General features: G+C 36.0%; 1 protein-coding gene across 3 annotated transcripts in view; it reads left to right on the top strand.

The window, feature by feature from the left end:
- Positions 1-19,424, top strand: part of GRM5 (glutamate metabotropic receptor 5) — a 530,405-nt gene that overhangs the window by 5,563 nt on the left and 505,418 nt on the right. For all 3 annotated transcript variants that reach the window (XM_045071440.1, XM_045071437.1, XM_045071438.1), the window contains exon 2: positions 12,301-13,162. In XM_045071440.1, the coding sequence (XP_044927375.1) occupies positions 12,502-13,162 (661 nt within the window). In that variant the 5' untranslated portion in view covers positions 12,301-12,501. The remainder of the gene's footprint in view (positions 1-12,300; positions 13,163-19,424) is intronic.

Raw genomic sequence — 19,424 nt, 5'->3', positions numbered from 1 at the left:
TTTTAAAATTCAGAGGAATATTAATGCTAGTCCTGGAGCATCATTTAGTCATTATTTTCATTAATGAGTGGAGCTTAGGAGGACACAAGATAAGAGCATCAAAAGAAATCTTTTTTAGTTCATGATGTGAAAAATAAAATTTGAATTTTGATTTTTGAATTTTTGGCTATTTGCAAAAGGCAATATCTTCTTGGTATTTCTTCATCTCAGTCAGTTAAAACGTAGTTGTAAAAAGCGTTATGCCATGAGCCTGCTTTCATTTCCTTTAAGTTCACAGAGGAAGAAAAAAAATCTAGATTTTACCAGTTCTAGTTTTGTTTGAATTATATATCCAACTTTAGTCAGAAGGGTAACCAAACAAAAGCCTTGATTCAGGCTCATCACTGCTTCAGCAACTACCCTTCCTTGAGCATGTTGGGTGCCATGCCATGCACTGGTGTTATTTAATCCTCATGACAATTATGCAAGGCAATATTTGTTCTTAATTCTCTGTTGTTAAAACCAAGTTGTTGTTTTCCTTCCATTGTCATATGAAAGGAAATGGGAAAAATGAGTAAATACATACATCTGATTGGTTTGGAAATCAAGCTTACCCTCTTTCATCACATTAGGTAACTTTAATCTATGGTGTGCCAAAAGATTATGGAATTGTTTTCTCGTGATTTCCAGTGAGTTGTGGTATGGTTGGAAAGGCAGAGGCTCACACAAGATTTGCCTGAGTTTGAATCCCATCTTTGTATGGGATTACTAGCTGTGTAACCAAGGGAGAGTTACTTAATATTGCTCTGCCTCTGTTTTCTTTATTTTTCAAATGGGGAGCGGGGGGTGAGTGGGTGCTTGGGTGGCTCTGTTGGTTAAATGTCAGACTCTTGAAGATAGCTCATGTCTTGATATCAGAGTCTTAAGCTCAAGCCCCACATTGGGCTCCATGCTGGGCATGGACTTTGCTTTAAAAAAAATGAGGAACAGGTTGTAACACTATAAGGTGCATTGAATAATTATGATGAATTAACTGTACAAATATAAACAAAGTTCTAGACCACAATTAAGAGTGTAGAAATCATAGTTGTGACTGTTAATCTCATCTAGGCCTTTGAATATCAAATGTTTCCTAGCTTTCCCTAGTTTCTGAATTTAATCTTCTCAGCAACCCTGTGGTTGGTACATAATTGCTGTTTCAAATATCTTCTCTTATTTTAGTCAAACTAGTTGGGAAATTTAAAGGAAAGACTTATATGTGAAAAATGTGTTTTATGTAGATACTATTCTGTTGGTCTTATAAAAATATCAGACCTATGAATAATTCCCTAATGATCATTTTCCACAGTAACTCTGGCTATAGGTCATTGTTCATAAGCTTAATGCTCTTAAACATAAATGTTATGAGGAAAATTAAAAGATCATAATCATAATGGTGCTAGTGGGCACTGTAATAGTAATAATAATAATAATGTAGCCTATTTACATTCATAATACTTTACAAAGGAATAATTGAAAAATATTTCTTAAAAACTAATTTGCCTTAATACACAATAAGGCAGAACTCTTTAAAGACTGAGAAGAAAGGTAAATAGCATAATAATTACCTTTTTAAAAATAAAAATTGGATTTTGAAAAACTAATGTACAATTACTATATAAAATATTCTTTGCTTTGTTACAAAGTTAAAATGAACTTGATATTTCATATTAAAAATGGCCTTTGAAATGATCAAGTATATCACAGGATACTCTTCTCATTCATTTATATAATAAATGACTTATGACCACTCAGAACCACGCTACCATGCTTATTTGATGTAAGGCAATATAATCCTTCATTCTCAGGATTTAATCTGTATTTCTCAAATTGCAATTCTAAGCTTTAAAACAATACAATGTAGCCAGAAAAAAGTTATAAACTAAAGAAGGCATAAGACAAACCTATTCCAAACTACTGTTCTTAAATTATTAGGATGCTTCAGGAAAAAGTTTTCTGGGACTGACAAAACCAGATGATTAGTTCTTAATTATATTCTTTTCTGATGCTTATGTAGATGTTGCCAGGATATAGATCAGAAGTTTTCAGCTGGAGATGACTTTGACTTACAGGGGACATTTGACAGTGTCTGGGGACATTTTCATTTGTTACAACTAGAGGAGGTGTGTTTGCTATTGGCATCTAGAGACCTCTACAAGGCACAGGACAGTAAACCTCCACAGTATGTCGCTAAGGTTGGGGAGCTATAATCTAAATGATTGCAGGAAATAGAGTTACCTCTATTTATTTAGTTGGCTTGTATGGCATCTAAATGTGGTTGGCTGGCATTACATAAACTTGTAATGTAAAGGAGAGAGAGTCTCCAGAATGTTTTTGAGTCAATGCATAAGGTTTAACCAGCCAACCCATTTGGTCTTTTGGGAGATATTATCATCCGATTATGTTGAGTATGGGCTTTGGAGCCAGAGAGAGTTGGGTTCATGTCCTGACTTTGCCATTTATTATAGGTATAGGACTTCTGGCAAGATTCTTCACCTCAAAATCTCAATTTCTAGAGATATTTAATGTAGGTAGTAATCATACCTACCTCATGGGTCATTTTGAGACTGATGTTAAATAATGCTTGTACATTATTTAGCACAAAGTAGTCACTCAATAAATATTAGCCATTGATAAGTAACTAGAGATCAAATGTGCAAAAGCACATTTTCAAGCACCTGATGATAGGTAATATAATAGGCACAATAATGCTTTACAGTCTTTCAAGGTATGCCATAAATAACAAGAAAGCAGCTGAAGGCTGCAAAATGGGAAGACGCCTGGAATCCCTGCTTGATAATTAAATTGAAACTAGTTAACAGTAGATTACATCATTTTTATTGCTTTGCTGTAGAAGGCTGTTTCAGGTCTTCATGGACTACTAAACCAGTTGTTTAATGATTTACAATGATTTAGTGAGCTTTATTCTAGTGCTAGCACCTTTTAATTAATGCAGAAAATAACAGATTTCACTTTTGTACAATGATATTTTATGGCCCCTTTTTGGTTTAAGGGAGTTTCATTGAAAATATGGCACGTTTTTTGGATCTGAGCTAAACAGAGAGGGTTCTGGGCTTCCTTGTTTACAAGGTCACAAATGTGTGCTTGAGATAGCTCCAACAATGGAGCTTTCCTAGACTATAAAGCTCTCGGTATCATACCTCAGAATCTCGCTCATCTATGGGATGCACTTGTTTTTAGGAAAATACATCAAAGGCATTCATGGCATATGCAATATTGACACCCCTGTCTCTTTAGGATGGGACTATTCCTCAGGCAGAAGGAATCATTTTAGTGTTGATGTCCCGAACTGTGTGATTTGCTTGTGTGGGGATTAAGTTATATAAGAGACATCTGTGCCAGAAAGATGGTCAGTGTTTGAGAAGATTGTTAAGAATAAAAGACAATGTGAGCTGTGAATCTGGTTACAGTGTAAGTTGCCATTTATGCAAATTCTACCCACTAACATTTTTTCTTCAGTTAGGATACAATAGAAGACTGTATGGTTACTGGAGGCAAAAATAGTTTATGCGTATCAAATATATGTCTACTCTCTTCTATAATGGGATAGTGATTAATTTTATTATGTTGTGAACCAAGAGATATATTATTGAATAAAGCAGACTAGTGGCTCTGAAAATAAGACCCTAAACTAATCTATTATATGTTACACTGTTTATGTAAACTCCTATCATTTACTGTTTTTGATTGAATTAAAGCACTCCATATATAAGGTTGTAGATCTATAACATTTTGAAACCTTTTAAAATCATTGTATTAATTCTTCCTCTGTATCTGTAACAAGAACCTGATTTTTTCTTTTTTTTTTTTTGTTACCAATCTATAACCTCTACTACATCAGAGTTATAACTTAAAGCAAATAATTTATTCTCTATTTAGTCTCTCTAATAGATTCTATTTTCTGATATATAAAATGGGATAATCAGATATTCTTGGCAGTAATTTTGTCATAGGTTGAAGTGAGATTAATAATGGGAAAAGGTTCTATAAATTGAAAAAATAATACAGTATTACTATTTCCCATCCCTTTTTTTTTTCCCCCTCTAAGACTCTTGTTAAGTAAATGAATATACCTCATGGTGAGATACCTAAGGAGGAATGGCCTCACCCATAAACTTATACAGGAAGTTGATGTTACCTTTTGAAATCTAAATAATAAATGTGATAATAAAATGTGAAAATGTGCATGCCAGCCATATCATGCATTTATAGAAATACTTTAAAAAGTAAGTAAAGTATATTATTTATAACAGTAGAAAAATCTGTAAACAATCTAAATATATACTAATATGTGGATAATTAAATAATTTTTGGTGTAATAATGTAGTTGAATGCTATGCAACTGTTAAAAAGAAATGGATGCTCTGAGTGTGAACCTTGGCTCTGATAGTCACTTAGTTTAGAATATTAAACCATTCCATCTATCTGAGCCTCATATCTCCCATCTGTAAAATATGCATAAAGTTGTTCATCTTACATTTTTTTATGACAAATGATATTTTTCACTTGAAACACTAAACATAGTGCCTAACATGTGGTGAACTCTCTCTATATATTTTAATTATTATTGTTGTCTCCATCAACAAAATGAACCGATATGGAAATATATTTACAATATAGAGAGTAGAATAAAATGTATTGATAGAGATTTCAAACTAACACTATTTGAATTTAAAAATATGATAAAAAAATTATATGCTTAGAAAATTATGGAAGAGCAGATACCAAGTTGTAGAATGTGATTAAACCTGGGTTTTGAGATGGGATTTTGCTGGGTTCTTCTCCCAGACCTGCCAAAAATCATTTAATCTTTGTGAGTCTCAATTGAATTGAATTATCTACAGGGCTCTCTCCACTTCTGTAAAGATATTTTTCTTAATATGTTGAAAAGCCATGAGGAATACTAAAGGTTTCTACCTGCTAGATTGTCAGTACCTGCTTCTTTTTTTGAGGACCTCTGTTGTCTGAACCCATTGGACGGAAGAATTTTTATTATCCACTTTTCAATTTCCCAGGGTGGGGCAAGGGATAGTATCTTAGAACCTCAATCAGATAGTTGACCAGAAAACTCAGTGGAAGCATTTCACTGAATTTATTTGTTCATTTAGCAGAATTTATTGAATGTTTATTTTGTGCAAAGATTATACCAGTTGCTGTATATAGTACCAATTTAACCTTTAAGGGACCCAAAGTCTGTTGGATGATGAAATGTGTAGAAATAGCTATAATATTAGCTTAGTAATAAACACAAAGTATCAATAAAAATGTGACATGAATTCAGGGGATAGAGCAATACGACAAGGTGAAGGATCTGGGATGATTTTATAAAAGGACTATTTTAAAATATTATCCCATTCAGTCCTCATTAAAACTCCTTAGAGTAATACTATTGTCATTCCACTTAGGCTCAGAGAGGCTAAGTGACCAAGGGCACATAGCCAACACATGGCAGTATTAGGACTCAAACCCAGGTCCACTTGATTCCAGCCCATGCTCTTTAAAAACTCTGCCATAAAGGCTACTCAGGCAAGAACAGGTAAAGGATCAGAAGCAGCATGAATAAGACCATTGGGTAAAGCAGTATATACCTGAAGGGGATACAAATTTGCTTGACTAGTTGACTCCCCAGGAAGGGCAGATTCAAGAGAGATAAGGGCCACAGGGGCAGAAATTTAATGTCAGGCCCCTCAGTCCCACACTTCAAGTAATATCACAAATAACATCTTTTCGTAGCAAATGTAGAAATTTGGAAAACAGATAAAGGCAAAGAAAAAATGAAAATTTACACGTATTCCCACCACTCAGAGAACACCCTTTTAGTCCACTATGTTTGTTTCCAGACCTCGTGCATACATACACACTCAGTGTTTTATATTGATATCATATTTATATTTTAAATAGTACCAAAATTTTTTCCAGTCTCCTTTGCTGGTTTTTCATCTCTGGGAGCTTAATCATTGGAATTCCCTGGGACTCAGTCTTAGAGCTAGTCTCCTTTCTATCTGCACGTCCTAGGTGACTTCCTTTAGTTTCATGGTTTGTAAAAAATGCCTATCTGTATAGTGATGCCTCCCCATTTATATCTCCTACACAGACCTCTCTGAGAACCTTAGCCTCTTATGACTAGCTGCTTATTAAATGTCTCTTCTTGAATTTCTAACATATATCTTAAAATTGACACATCAAAACTAGTTTCTATTAAGTCCACCCAAATCTGCTCTTCCATGGCTTCCTCCACCTCAGTTAATGTGGTACCATCTTTCATTTGCTCATGCCGAAAACCTGAGTGTCTTCGTTGAACCTTATCTTTCCTTCACATCCCAAGTCCCATCTGACAGCACACTCCTCTGCTCTCCCTTCCACTCGTTCTCTCCACGGAGAGGGCCACGTCTCCCTGATACAAGCCACTGTCCTCTCTCCGACTGGGATTCTTGGAGTCATTTCCTGACTGCCTCTTCAGTTCTGCCTTTGTGCCCTAATTCTTATTACAAAATGTTGGTCTTTGTGTGTTTGTCTGCTATTGAAAACTCTTCTGGAAAATCACTCTCACATGATATTAAAGCCCAGCCTATTTAAGTCCAGAAAGAATCCACATGATCATACTGTTTCTCGACCTGACTTTCTCACTCCTTAGTTTTACTGCACTGGAGTCATATTGGTTCCTTGTTGTTCCTCAACATATGAAGCAGAAGTCTGCCCCCAGGGGCTTTGCATTTGATTTTGGCCTTACTTAGAATGTTCTTTCGCTAGATATTTGCACAACTCATTCTCTTCTTTTAAGTCTTTGCCCAGATTTTAACTTTTTATTTTTTAAAGATTTATTTATTTGAAAGAGAGAGAAAGAGAGCATGAGGGGGGAAGGGTTGGGGGAGAAGGAGTCTCCCCACTGAGCAAGGAGCTGTATTTGGCCCCATGGTCCCAGGGATTCCAGGATCATGACCTGAGCCAAAGGTAGTTGCTTAACCAACTGAGACACCCGGGTGCCCCCAGATTTTACTTTTAATGTGTTTACTTCTTTGGTTACATTATTAAAATTTTCTGACAGCTCTGACTCTATCTTCCTTCTTGCTCTAGTCTTCTTTTTAACCCTTATTACTGTGTACATACAATATTTTACCTCCTTATGTTGTTTATTGTCTGACAACCCCCCCCTTTAGAGTCTAAGCTTTGGAAGGGCATGGATGTCTGTCTGCTTTGTCCATAACTGAAGCCTCAGGACCTCGAAGAGTGCTTGTTACATAGTAGTTACTTGATAAACACATATTCGACAAATGAGTGATGGTGCTAGAGCTAGTATATACCTGATTGGTCTATCTGGAATTTATATTCCATTAATTTGTTGTATTTTGGGAGCACATGTGATCTCTTGTTTAACCTTATAATAAGCTAAGTTGTGGCACGATTCTGTCAAGTTTCCAAGTCACAATATATTTCAGAATGTACTTTCCAGGTATGTGAGCTTCATAGCTGATGTCGATAAAGTACAGCCATTGTGTGCATCCACAGCAGTGGTCATTGCTTTTTTTTTTTTTAAACAGTCATTGTTTTATAATCCAGCAGGCCATAATCTACTGGGGGTTGACAGAGCAATATAAACACTTTTGTACTGGACAGTCATACACATTTCTACATTCTAAACACTGAATCATCTATTTTCCTGGAATGTTCTTCACCCTCTAGGTTTAAAGGAAACTCCTGTAGGATTCTATATCCCTGGGGTGTTTAAACTATGTTTGGGTGGCCCTTCTCATTTTTTTATGACCTTGGGAAATACCTTTCTTGAGGGAAGGGGCAGTAAGGCAGCAAGGGATAATGAAAAGTGTATGTGATGGAGGGCCTCCTGGGTGGCTCAGTTGTTAAGTGTCTGCCTTCGGCTCAGGTCATGATCCCAGGGTACTGGGTTTGAGCTCTGTATCGGGCTCCCTGCTCAATGGGAAGCCTGCTTCTCCTTCTCCCATTCCCTCTGCTTGTGTTCCCACTCTGTTTCTCTCTGTCAAATAAATAAAATATTAAAAAAAAGAAAAAAGAAAAAAAGAAAAGAAAAGTGTATGTGATGTAATCACTAAGCATAGACATAAATTCTAGGTCCACCGCTTTCTAAGGGATCAGCTACTTCATTTATTTATTTATTTAAGTATAATTGACACAGAATGTTGCATTAGTTTGAGGCATACAATACAGTGATTAGACACCTTTATATGTTATGAGTGACTGGGCAATTTTTAACTTACCATAACCCATTACCATCATTTGTAAAATGGAGATAATAAAATAATACTTACATCTCGAGGTTGCTATAAGGATTATTGCCACACACAGACACATCCACACACAGATAGTCAATGCATATAGAAAATTATATCTTTGGGAGAACACGATGTATTTTATTATTTGCAACATGAAAGCCCTTTGTGTGTCTGTAAATATAAATTGCCCAGGACATTCTCTTCTGGCTCCTCTTCCATTGTGTGTTCTTATGTTCTCTCCCTATTTTATGACTTGCCTTTGTTCTCTTAATGGGCTTTTCCACAATCTGGCCTGTATGTGGGACTGACTTCCCAGCCCCACCTTTTCTTTACTTATGCTTGCTGTTCAGGTGATTATATTCACTGCAAAGGTTTTATGTATTGGTGATCCTCAGTTTATATATCTAACTGGAAACACACATCTCGATCCAGCCTTATAGATCCACCCTCCTGTTTGGCACCCGAACCTAGGTGCTTTAAAGTTATCTCATGTGGGGCACCTGGGTGGCTCAGTGGGTTAAGCCTCTGCCTTTGGCTCCGGTCATGATCTCAGGGTCCTAGGATCAAGTCCTGCATCGGGCTCTCTGCTCAGCGGGGAGCCTGCTTCGCCCTCCCCTCTCTGCCTGCTACGTGCCTGCTTGTGATCCCTCTCTCTCTCTGTCAAATAAATAAATAAAATCTTTAACAATAAAGTAAAATAAGGTTATCTCACATTTAACATGTTCAAGAGAAAGTTATTCAGGTTTTCTCTGCCTCCACCTGCTGCTATACCTGTCTATCCCATATCTTTAAGTGGTAAAATACACTCATTTTTAGACTCTAAACTTAAGAGTAGACCCTAATTTTTCTCTACCTTATAACCCACACCCTGTCACAAGTCCAGTTGGTTCTACCTGCAAAATATGTCTGATGATGTCCATTTCTTTCTGTATCTGCTTTCCCCAATAGTAGCCAAGCCACTGTAATTCCCTACTTAGATTATTTGTGTATAATCAGATAATAGATTATTATAGATTATTTGTGTATAATATATAATAGATTATTATAATCTATAATAGATTATATTAGATTATTTGTGTATAATCAGATAATAGATAACAAATAATAGATTATTTGTGTATAATCAGATCGCTACTTAGATTATTTGTGTATAATCTAATCAGATTTTTTCTGCCCATTATCCAGAACAATGAACAGCTAGAACAATCTTTTGTAAGACTGAATTCTGCCAGTCATTTGTTTATAACTCCTCAGTAGTTTTCTGTTGCACTTAACATCCAACTTCCTTTTAAGCATCTACCTGATCCTACGTGGTCTGGCCCTTTCTTATTTTTGCACCTCATCTTGTACCACGATTGCTCCCATTCTTTATGCTCTGGCCATACTTGTTCACATGACTGCCTTCTTCATTTGATTGTTCTTTGCATTTCCCAGGCTCTAGCTAAAGTCATCTTTTAGAGTACTGATCTGTGAGCCCTGTAGGAAGCAAATATCACCTATTCTCTCTTGAATACTTAATTTCCAGGACAGAGTCATAGCATAGACATGCCATAAATATTTGTTAAATGAGTTAATGAACAAGTGCCTGGCATATGATGGTTGTTCAATGAAAGATAATTATGGCACTGATCAGTGTGCATCATTGCACTTCTTTGTCTTCTTTGTTACATTAGTCTCTCCCACTCAATAGTTAGTAGATATTTTTTGAATGAGTAAAAAAATTAATTTAGCTTATAACTGAAAGACAATATTTTAGTGTTGTGTGTGTGTGTGTATTGAGTATTTCTCAATATATACAGAGCTTGCCTAAAATAATTCTAATACAAAATTCACGAGAATGTTTTAGTTTCACCATTTTGATAGGCCACTTTTAGTCTCACTTATCACTTTGATGGTCTTATGTAATAAAAATGAGTCCTGTTTTGTTATTGCATTTTCTCACTAATGTTCTGGATTTAATAAGACACTGTGATTTCTTTATATATGGATATGCTCATATGCTTATGAGAGATGAGATATGGTTATGAGATATGCTCATAAGCAGTAGAAGTCACATGTTCATGAGAACAAGCATTGGTCTCTAGGTCTTCGGTCTAAGCAAATGAAGGGAAAGCTTGAGAATATTCAAATAATTTCTCATATGAGAAAACTATTATCAGCCTTTGCTCCCTTCTCCTTCTCTACAATGCCAACTTCCATACCAAAACTGATTTTTGCCCTAAATATTGTTAAACATCTAGTTATCCTGGAACATCTGGTTATTTTATAAGGTTTTTTGTTTTAATGTTTGGCCCTATGCAAGGCAGCCTTTCTCTGTTGCCATAGGAGACAGTAGAAGGCAGTGGTAGAAATGTTGGGATGCGTGGAATGACGAGAACTGTGATTCAGGTCATCTTCACTTGGTGTCGGGACTAGAATTTTTGCAGACCTGATGGGTTTTGAAAACCATTAGTATTCTTGGGGAAGCATCATGCTTGTGTAAATTCCTGAAGAAGCATCACCTGTCTTTGAAAGGTGTTATTTAGGAAGTTAGTCACTTGAAAACAACTTGAGATCCTTTGCTGGCAGAGAGGATAACGTAACAAATAAGTCTCTTATACAATACTTTCAATAACCCAAATCACTAATTTGTCAGTTCCCTCTTACAAACTCTGCTAGAATTGGCTGTAGGCAATTAGGGACACATTTCCTTCTTTCCGGGAGTTTAAACTGAAATAGATGACTACATTCAAAGCACTGCTAAGTTTCTACTCAGAAGGATAGTTCTAAATATGCATCCTTCTAGCCCTTGGAGTCTTTGTGATATGGAGTTTTTTTTTTTTTTTTTTTTTTTTCTGGATCGGAGATAGAGGACTGATTACTGTGAATTTTATTACAAGACTCTGTAATTACTCTGAAGACTCTGGAGGACTGAGCGGGTTGCCAGAGAATTTTCTGTCTTCACCACCTAGCTACAGAATGCCCTTAGAAATGTAATAACAGAAAAGGTCATGTCCTGGAGATGGAGATATATAGATATCTATATAGATATATATATAGGTATCTATATATATCTATAGATATATATAGATATATATCTATAGGTATATATATAGATATATAGATATCTATATATATACCTAATCAATATACAAAACAACTGCATAGTTGATATCTTATGTTGTTTCCCATAACAGTAGCCTAGTACATATGATGGGACTTTTCAGATGAGGAAATTCTGGTACTAAGAGGTTGAACAATTTATTAATAATTCTTAATAGCAGAACTGCAACTTGAACTGAATATTATTTTTGCCCCAAACCAGTGCCCACTTCCCTTTGTCTTTCTACCTAGTTTGGGAACATTTCACTCTGCAATACCCCAAACCTCTTCTTCTTCTTCTTCTTCTTTTTTTCCTATAGTTCATTTAACTTGGAAATACCTACTGACTTTGTTCTATATTATATGGAAACTAGACACAATACTTACGTATTGGGAAGATTATTCAGCTTGCCTTACCTTGCATTTGAAGAGGGGTTATGTAGCTTCTGTTAGAAAGTCACTTTAGTTTTGTGATTACATAATTAATATATCCTAATACTGAAAATTTGGAAAGAAAAAGTATTTCTAAAACAAAAACTGTCATCACCCAGAGATAACTAATGCTTGTTATTTTGGTTTGCATGCTTCCTGAAGTTTTCTATTCATGCCATTGTTTTGTTTTTAGGATGCTCTCTCTCATCTTCACATAAGAATATCATTCGGCCTGCCACACATAGATTTGCTTTTGTGTACTCCAGATGAACAAATGAAAAAAGGTATTAATGCACGTAAAGTAGGATCAAGAAGCTCTACCGGATTGCTTCATCAAATTACACAATTACAAAAGAGAGTCTTAAAGATTTTTAGGTTGTTTTTTTTCAAAAAGATTATATTCCTAATCTACATCATCAAAGTCTACTAGTATAGACCATTAGAGCTTCCCAAAGTAGTTGTACTTACGTTGTTAAAAATACCCATGCTATTTTTTTTCCAGGTTTTGAAGATCATGATCACATGGACGCATCTAACTAAATGGTACGTGGGGACATGGTGGTCCTTTAGAGAGCACATCTAAATTACTGGCTAATTCATTGGTTTGCCACCCAACATAGGACGTTGTTTGATTCTATCTATCAGAACTCTCCTAAATTTTCCCCACCATGCTATCTTTATTAGCCTGAACTCCTTTCCTAAAATGGTCCTTCTGTTGATCCTGTCAGTTCTGCTTTTGAAAGAAGATGTCCGTGGGAGTGCACAGTCCAGCGAGAGGAGGGTGGTGGCTCACATGCCAGGTGACATCATTATTGGAGCTCTCTTTTCTGTCCACCACCAGCCCACAGTGGACAAAGTTCATGAGAGGAAGTGTGGGGCAGTTCGTGAACAGTATGGCATTCAGAGAGTGGAGGCCATGCTGCATACTCTGGAAAGGATCAACTCAGACCCCACGCTCTTGCCCAACATCACCCTGGGCTGTGAGATAAGGGATTCCTGCTGGCATTCGGCTGTGGCCCTAGAGCAGAGCATTGAGTTCATAAGGGACTCCCTCATTTCTTCAGAAGAAGAAGAAGGTTTGGTGCGCTGCGTGGATGGGTCTTCCTCTTCCTTCCGCTCCAAGAAGCCCATTGTAGGGGTCATTGGGCCTGGCTCCAGTTCTGTGGCCATTCAGGTCCAGAACTTGCTCCAGCTTTTCAACATACCTCAGATTGCTTACTCAGCAACAAGCATGGATCTGAGTGACAAGACTCTGTTCAAGTACTTCATGAGGGTTGTGCCCTCAGATGCTCAGCAAGCACGGGCCATGGTGGACATAGTGAAGAGGTACAACTGGACCTATGTGTCAGCTGTGCACACAGAAGGTAAGCATCCTTTATATCCCTCGATGTCTGTCTTTTTATGCACTCAGCAGATTCCCTGTTATAATTTCAGATATTGGAAGGCTAAAATATTCTTGGTTATTTGGGATCTTTTGAGTTGCCTGGTTATCCCAGTAATAAAAGAAGAGGTCAAGTGGCAGATGTCTAGGGAGGTTTGGATTTAGGCTAATATGAATATTGATGTGGCCATCATTTGGTGAAATGAATTTTTTTGTGTGTTCTATTACCATATTATATTACCTGTATTTCTGCTATGAAGATTCTAGAGATTTTTAAGTTTTCTGAAATCTAATTAGCATTTCATAATTTTCACACTTAAAGTTGTTCCAACTGTTTTTGATAAAGAGAGGTACACATAAATGCAGGTAGGGACTGGAGGCAGTCTGTTCTGGCCAGGTCTACTGTAATAGAAAATTACCAAACAGTTTAGTATTTCAACTATTTCTTTTTCAAAAGAGAGTATAGTTAAATCTGGAAGAGAGATATGTATGAATTAATATAACCCTTGTCTAGAAGATACTTAGTGTAAGTTTTTAACAATTCAAAATTAGTTTTCCTTTGAAATTTATTGTTTCTTTATGCTCAAAGCAAAAAAGGAGCAAAATGTGACCAAGGCTTTATAACAATAACAATGTTAGTCTTTCTTATTTGTTATAGTGCTTCAAAAATGTTTTCATATACATAACTTATTAGTTCATGACCAAGGCTGTTTGGGATAGGTTTGGTTTGACTACAGAGGTTAAGTGACCCAAATGTGAGACTCACTAATTACACAACACTCTTTCTAGCACAACATACTGCCTATACTAAGGCCAGAAGGTACAAAATACTTTTAGAGTTCATGGAAGCATGGTGAGGATTAGTTAAGATGAAAAAATGTTGCAATAACATTATCAATATGGTCCAAAAAATCCAGTCCTGTAAAATGTGGGGTTGAGTTATTGAGCAATTTATGAAATGATCAGAATGAACCTACTTTGGAGGTTGGTAACCAATCACCAGTCAGTTGTAGCCAACTCTTCATTATGAAATAGTGTAATGTAGATTTTACTGTACCCACTCATTAACAATGTTCAAAGCTGTACAAACATAAAATGGTCTCCCATACTAGACTGAGATTTTTATGCCTATGGAAATTTTTGTGTATAAGTTTGTAGTTTACTTATTGAGATATTGGTATGTGGAGATTTTGAGTGATGGATAGATGATTGAGGAGACTTTGGATTTTTTTCTAATGCTGAGATTTTCATTGTAAAACCAGTATTTCACTTTAGTCTCACAGCAATCCAGTGATACAGGCAATCCAGATATTTTATTCCCATTTTAAAATATAAATGCTTTTAGCATTTAAATGGTCCATCTAATATATACTTAATAGTAATTTTAAGAGTAGGACTCCTCCTTACTGACTTCTAGCTTAGGGCCTATTTTAATTGAACATAATCCAATGTAATCACACCTGAGGATATATTTACACAATGCATATTTATTAAGCACAGATACATGTAAGGACTTCTGATAGTCCTGTGAGGGGACAGCCCTCTGTTTTATATATTAATACCTTCAATGGGTAGGCAGTCTGTCCAAGGACAGGAGATATGCATTAAAGCTTATATAACCATCATTCATGATGACAAGAAGTTACCAATATGTCTTTAAAGTAAACTGACATGGAAAATATCAAGTCCTGTTCTATGGGGATGGGCCCCATGGTGGAGATCGTCAAGAAGGAAATGGAATTTGAATCAGATTTTGATAGGAAGAATACTGACAAAAGGTGAAAATTAAGAAGAGATGGATTTCCAGAAAAGGGCATGAGGAAATATGAGTTGGGAAAGTAAAAAAATGTTTAAAAAATACCAAGGATAAAGTTATGTTTTGGTTCAAATTATAAATTTCATTAGGGACTTCCCTCTAGCTTTTGAAGAGTAAGTCTCGGTCTCTATGTAGGACAGGCCAATTCAAGATTGTGCTCTAAGTGAAACTCATAATCATGACCATTGGCTGTTTCTAATTTAAAATTTTTTAACCTAAATGTATGCCAATAGTGATCTAATAAAATAAATTGATTTGTTCATGTAAGTATTATTGCATAGCTATTGAAATGAATGAAGCATCCTGTAGGTAATGAAATCATAATAATGAACTCCAAGATCATTTTTTAAGTGAAAAAAAGCAAGGTGTAGTTTTGTGTAATGGCATGTTATTTGTGCAAAATGGAGTTTATGTAAACCATTTGATTCAAGGAATTGCTCTCAGAGAAGAACAAAACAGGTAGTAGTTGCTTCTTCTGAGGAGGAAATAAAAGAGTTAGGGGATCAGGTAGAATGGAAGAGACTTACTTTTCTTGCATAACTTTTACATGCCAACATTTGAAGTTGTGTAGTATAAACATAAGCCACCTATTGAAACATAAACATTAAGAGGGAACATTCTATATGTAGGTAAAAAAAAAAAATAAGCCAATAAAAATTTCATTGCCAAATCCTGGCAGATTTAGTTTTTTTTGCCAAAAATAGGTCAATAGAAGTTGTATTGCTAAATACTGGCAAAATATTTGGATACCAACAGGATTTAGGAGAGAACACGCTTCAAGTATGGACAAAGACCGGAATAAATACTCTTTGGCTTATTTCTTTATGTGGTTTAGTCAGAAAGTATTTCTATTGCTTTGATCCCAAGCAATTATGTGGATAATGAGGTTATATGGTGTTGCAGCTCACAATTTATCTGCATAGGAGTGGGGTGGTAGGAAGTGTCACACAGTGAAATCACATCTGGGGTCAGAAAAGTGTTGGAGTATAAGGGCATACAGCTCTGTTGGGTGCTATGGAAACTCCCCAGGATGATACCTGGTTTTCTACGGCCTGGCCCCTCAGAAAGCCTGGAGATATTTTCCATGAAATGGTAATACCAGTTCTTCCTTCAGCCTCTTTCTTGGCTGAAGTGGGATAATGCTCTCTAGCCCTGGGTCTCTCAGTCCCAGTATCTCACACTATTCCCACTATTGCCCAGTTGATATTCTTCTTTTTTAAAGAGCATTGAAGTTTCTAAATGCTTTCCCAAGATGCATTGAGGTCTATGAAAAGATGTTGTCCCATTAAAAAAATCCTTTATCCTCCCCCCCCCCGCAAGTTGGTCATTTACGTCAAACTTAAACATGGTAGTACAGTCCCCTTGGCAGGGTTCACAAGGTGTTCCTTCCAGAAAGTGTTGCTGTCACAGAATCCTAGAGGAGAGCACGACGAGATCAGGGGTTTAGCTTCAGTGCTAATCTCTTACACTTGCCATTTCCTTGATACGTGGTTTTTCTAGGCTACAGGATTAGTATTTACAGTAGCTTGTTGAACCATACAGAAATTGTGCCTAGGCCTTCTAGGAAAACAAGTTGATAGTATGAAAATGAAAAAAGAAAAAAAAAAAAAGCTTAAGTGGGTAGGAGAAGAATAAATGAAAGAATCTTTTCTTTTTAAAATGCAGACCTCACTAGTTCTTCAGCTGTGTAGGGAAGGAACAGAAATCATTCAGAAGAAAAAACGTTAGTCCTTTAGAGGCATCAATCCAGTCAATGCTCTCTCTGCTCTCAGGGGTCTTTTGCCTCAGCACTTTTGCAGACCTTGGTATGTGGGTCCATTTGATGTCACAGGATCAGTGGTGCTTGCCTGTTTGGAGGTGTGGCAGACCTGCTGCTTTGATGACTTCCTTTGTTTTGTGACTTAGTAGTTTCCTCTGACTCCCAAGGAGCACCAGCCTTATGACTGTTTTGGTTAATAAGATGTGGTGGAACTGAGGACTTCCCTTCTTGTCTGCCTGTCCTGGAACACTGTCCTCATCATGTGAAGGATGAGAGCACCCAGAGTTTCCAGATGAGGCCGTCTTAGACCACTTGACCTCAACTATGAGAGAGCACCCAATGAAGATCCAACACAGTTGCCTTCCTGACCCCACATTACTTGCAATCACATGTAGAGCCTAGCTGAAGCCATAAATATTACTCAGCTAACCATAATGAATACCTTCAAGACTGAGTCCTGTATAAGCATATATAAACAGTGATGTGTTCCCATGACTTTTACTGCCCCGTCTCCCAACTAGATACTACTATAACACTAACACTTCAGAATCAAAACAAAATACATGTATTAAAATGAATTACTCTCTTTGTATTTAAATGTGAAATGAAGTATAATATGTTATTTTATAACTGTGAAATAAATGCTGTTAGCAAGAAGGAACATTTAAAGTCTTTCATCCATACTCCCATGACTAAAGATTCAATAATTCCCTTAAAGTATTGATGTTTAAGTAATCACACACTTGCATACATTCCATTATTACATGATTCTCCTTGATTTAGCTCTATTTCATTGAGAAAAGTAGTTACAGACTAGATTTTATGTATAAAGTCATGTTCATGTATATTGTACTTTATGTGTGACTTACAGGATTTTTATATTTTACAATTTTTGCTGATTTTGTGCTTATTGGAGTACCTAGCACATAGTAGGTGTTCAAAGACCATTTGCTGAATGGATGGATTTGTGTTAGAATAATACTTAACTCACTAATTATGAACATATAGCATGTAGATAAATAGCGGCACTTGCAACTTTTCAGGTTTGCTTCTTTATAAAAATGAGTTGCCAAGATGCCTCCCTTGATTAATTGTAAAATGTTACCCATATGCTACTACTTTTTTGTTTGCATTCATTTTTGAATTTATTATTTCCATTTGATGATATAGGAATGTTAATTTTTTCTAGACAAAAAGCATGTCAGTGATGCTCTTGGGGAAGAATGTACCAATAAGTTGTACTGGTAAAATGACATCATTAAGAACATTGTCTTCAGGCTAACCTGCATATTGCAATGTTGTTCCACTTTCAAGTTGTAATATGGTTTTCCATCAATTTATTTTTTTAACAGGTGATAACAGTCAAGCCCTGCTTGAAAGATCTTCAATGTGATTCATAGTCTATATGCTTAGCCTAACTTCTGAAAAATGAGACCTTATTCCTGTCACTTTTTTTCTATTAATTAGGATTATATCAGACAATAATTTAGTATGGAAAGATGAGAAATATCACTGTGGGCCTTAGTAGTACTTTTTAAAGGGGTTTCATTTTGCTTCTCTAGGGATTGAATAGTGTTGAGAGTTGAAATGGATTTTGAGATTATCATGATAATAATTCAGATACAAACTATTATTAAATCTTGTAGAATGTTAATACTGGAAGTGTCTTAAGTGAGCACATAGTTAAACACCTCTGTTACAGTTGGGGAAACAGAGACAGTAAAAGCAAGTAATTTGGCCTTACTTATACATAGTTACTTACAGGGTTAGGTTTTGGAACTCAGTATTCCTGTCCAGAATTCCATTTCTACATCATTGTTAGGGATAATTACTCAAATTCTTCTTCTTCTCTACCCTCCCCCTACCCCCCCTTTTTTGTTATTGTGTTACTTCTCCATTTCATTGCTCTATTCCTTTTCCTTCATCTCAATTATGACAATATGCTGAAAGATTTTTTTTTATGTTATGTTATTTACCATATAGTACAGTATGCTGAAAGTTTTAGTATCTATCTGAAGTAGTAACAGGGACTACAAATGAATTCATTAATGTGGAAGTTAGCTTTGAGAAATAATGTGACCCCTTTGCTCTTGAGCTATGAATTAGATGAATTGCTTCTTTACCTGAGTCATATTGCAGGTTTGTAGGAACTTTGAAAGATTTTTCTTTGCTTCACAAAAATTCTGAAAACATGAGACCTCCAGAAATCTTTGTGATTATGGAATGATTGGGTAATTATATTGGTTACCCTGATATAACAACACATAAAAAACAGAAGACACAGAGACTTTTAGGTCTGTAATATTCTCCATTAAATTGATTTGATTGTAGAACTATAATCTGGGAAATAGAGTGGCAACTTTAATAGTAAACAAATAATTTTTCATTTCATATATCACTGTCAGAAACTTCGTTGTTAGTAATGAAAGAAATACAGGTAGCTCTGGAAAATTTGTTCTGGGGATGCTGCTTTCACCTTCCCTTTCAGATAGATAGCATATGGTCTATTAGACCATAGATAGCATATGGTCTATTGGACTATTATTGGCTGGCCTCTGAGGAAGTTATTATTGCCTTGATCAGGGAAAACATAGGCTCCTTTGACATATCTAACTGCGGCTTGGACAAGATCTTCCCTGTTTATAGATTTGATCTGAAAGGGTGGACTTT

Source organism: Mustela putorius, unplaced genomic scaffold (assembly GCF_011764305.1).
Source record: "Mustela putorius furo isolate JIRA1106 unplaced genomic scaffold, ASM1176430v1.1 tig00003987_pilon_pilon_pilon, whole genome shotgun sequence".
Classification (NCBI taxonomy): domain Eukaryota; kingdom Metazoa; phylum Chordata; class Mammalia; order Carnivora; family Mustelidae; genus Mustela; species Mustela putorius.
The sequence above is the reverse complement of the archived record's forward strand: the minus strand, read 5'-3'. Positions and strand labels throughout refer to the sequence as shown.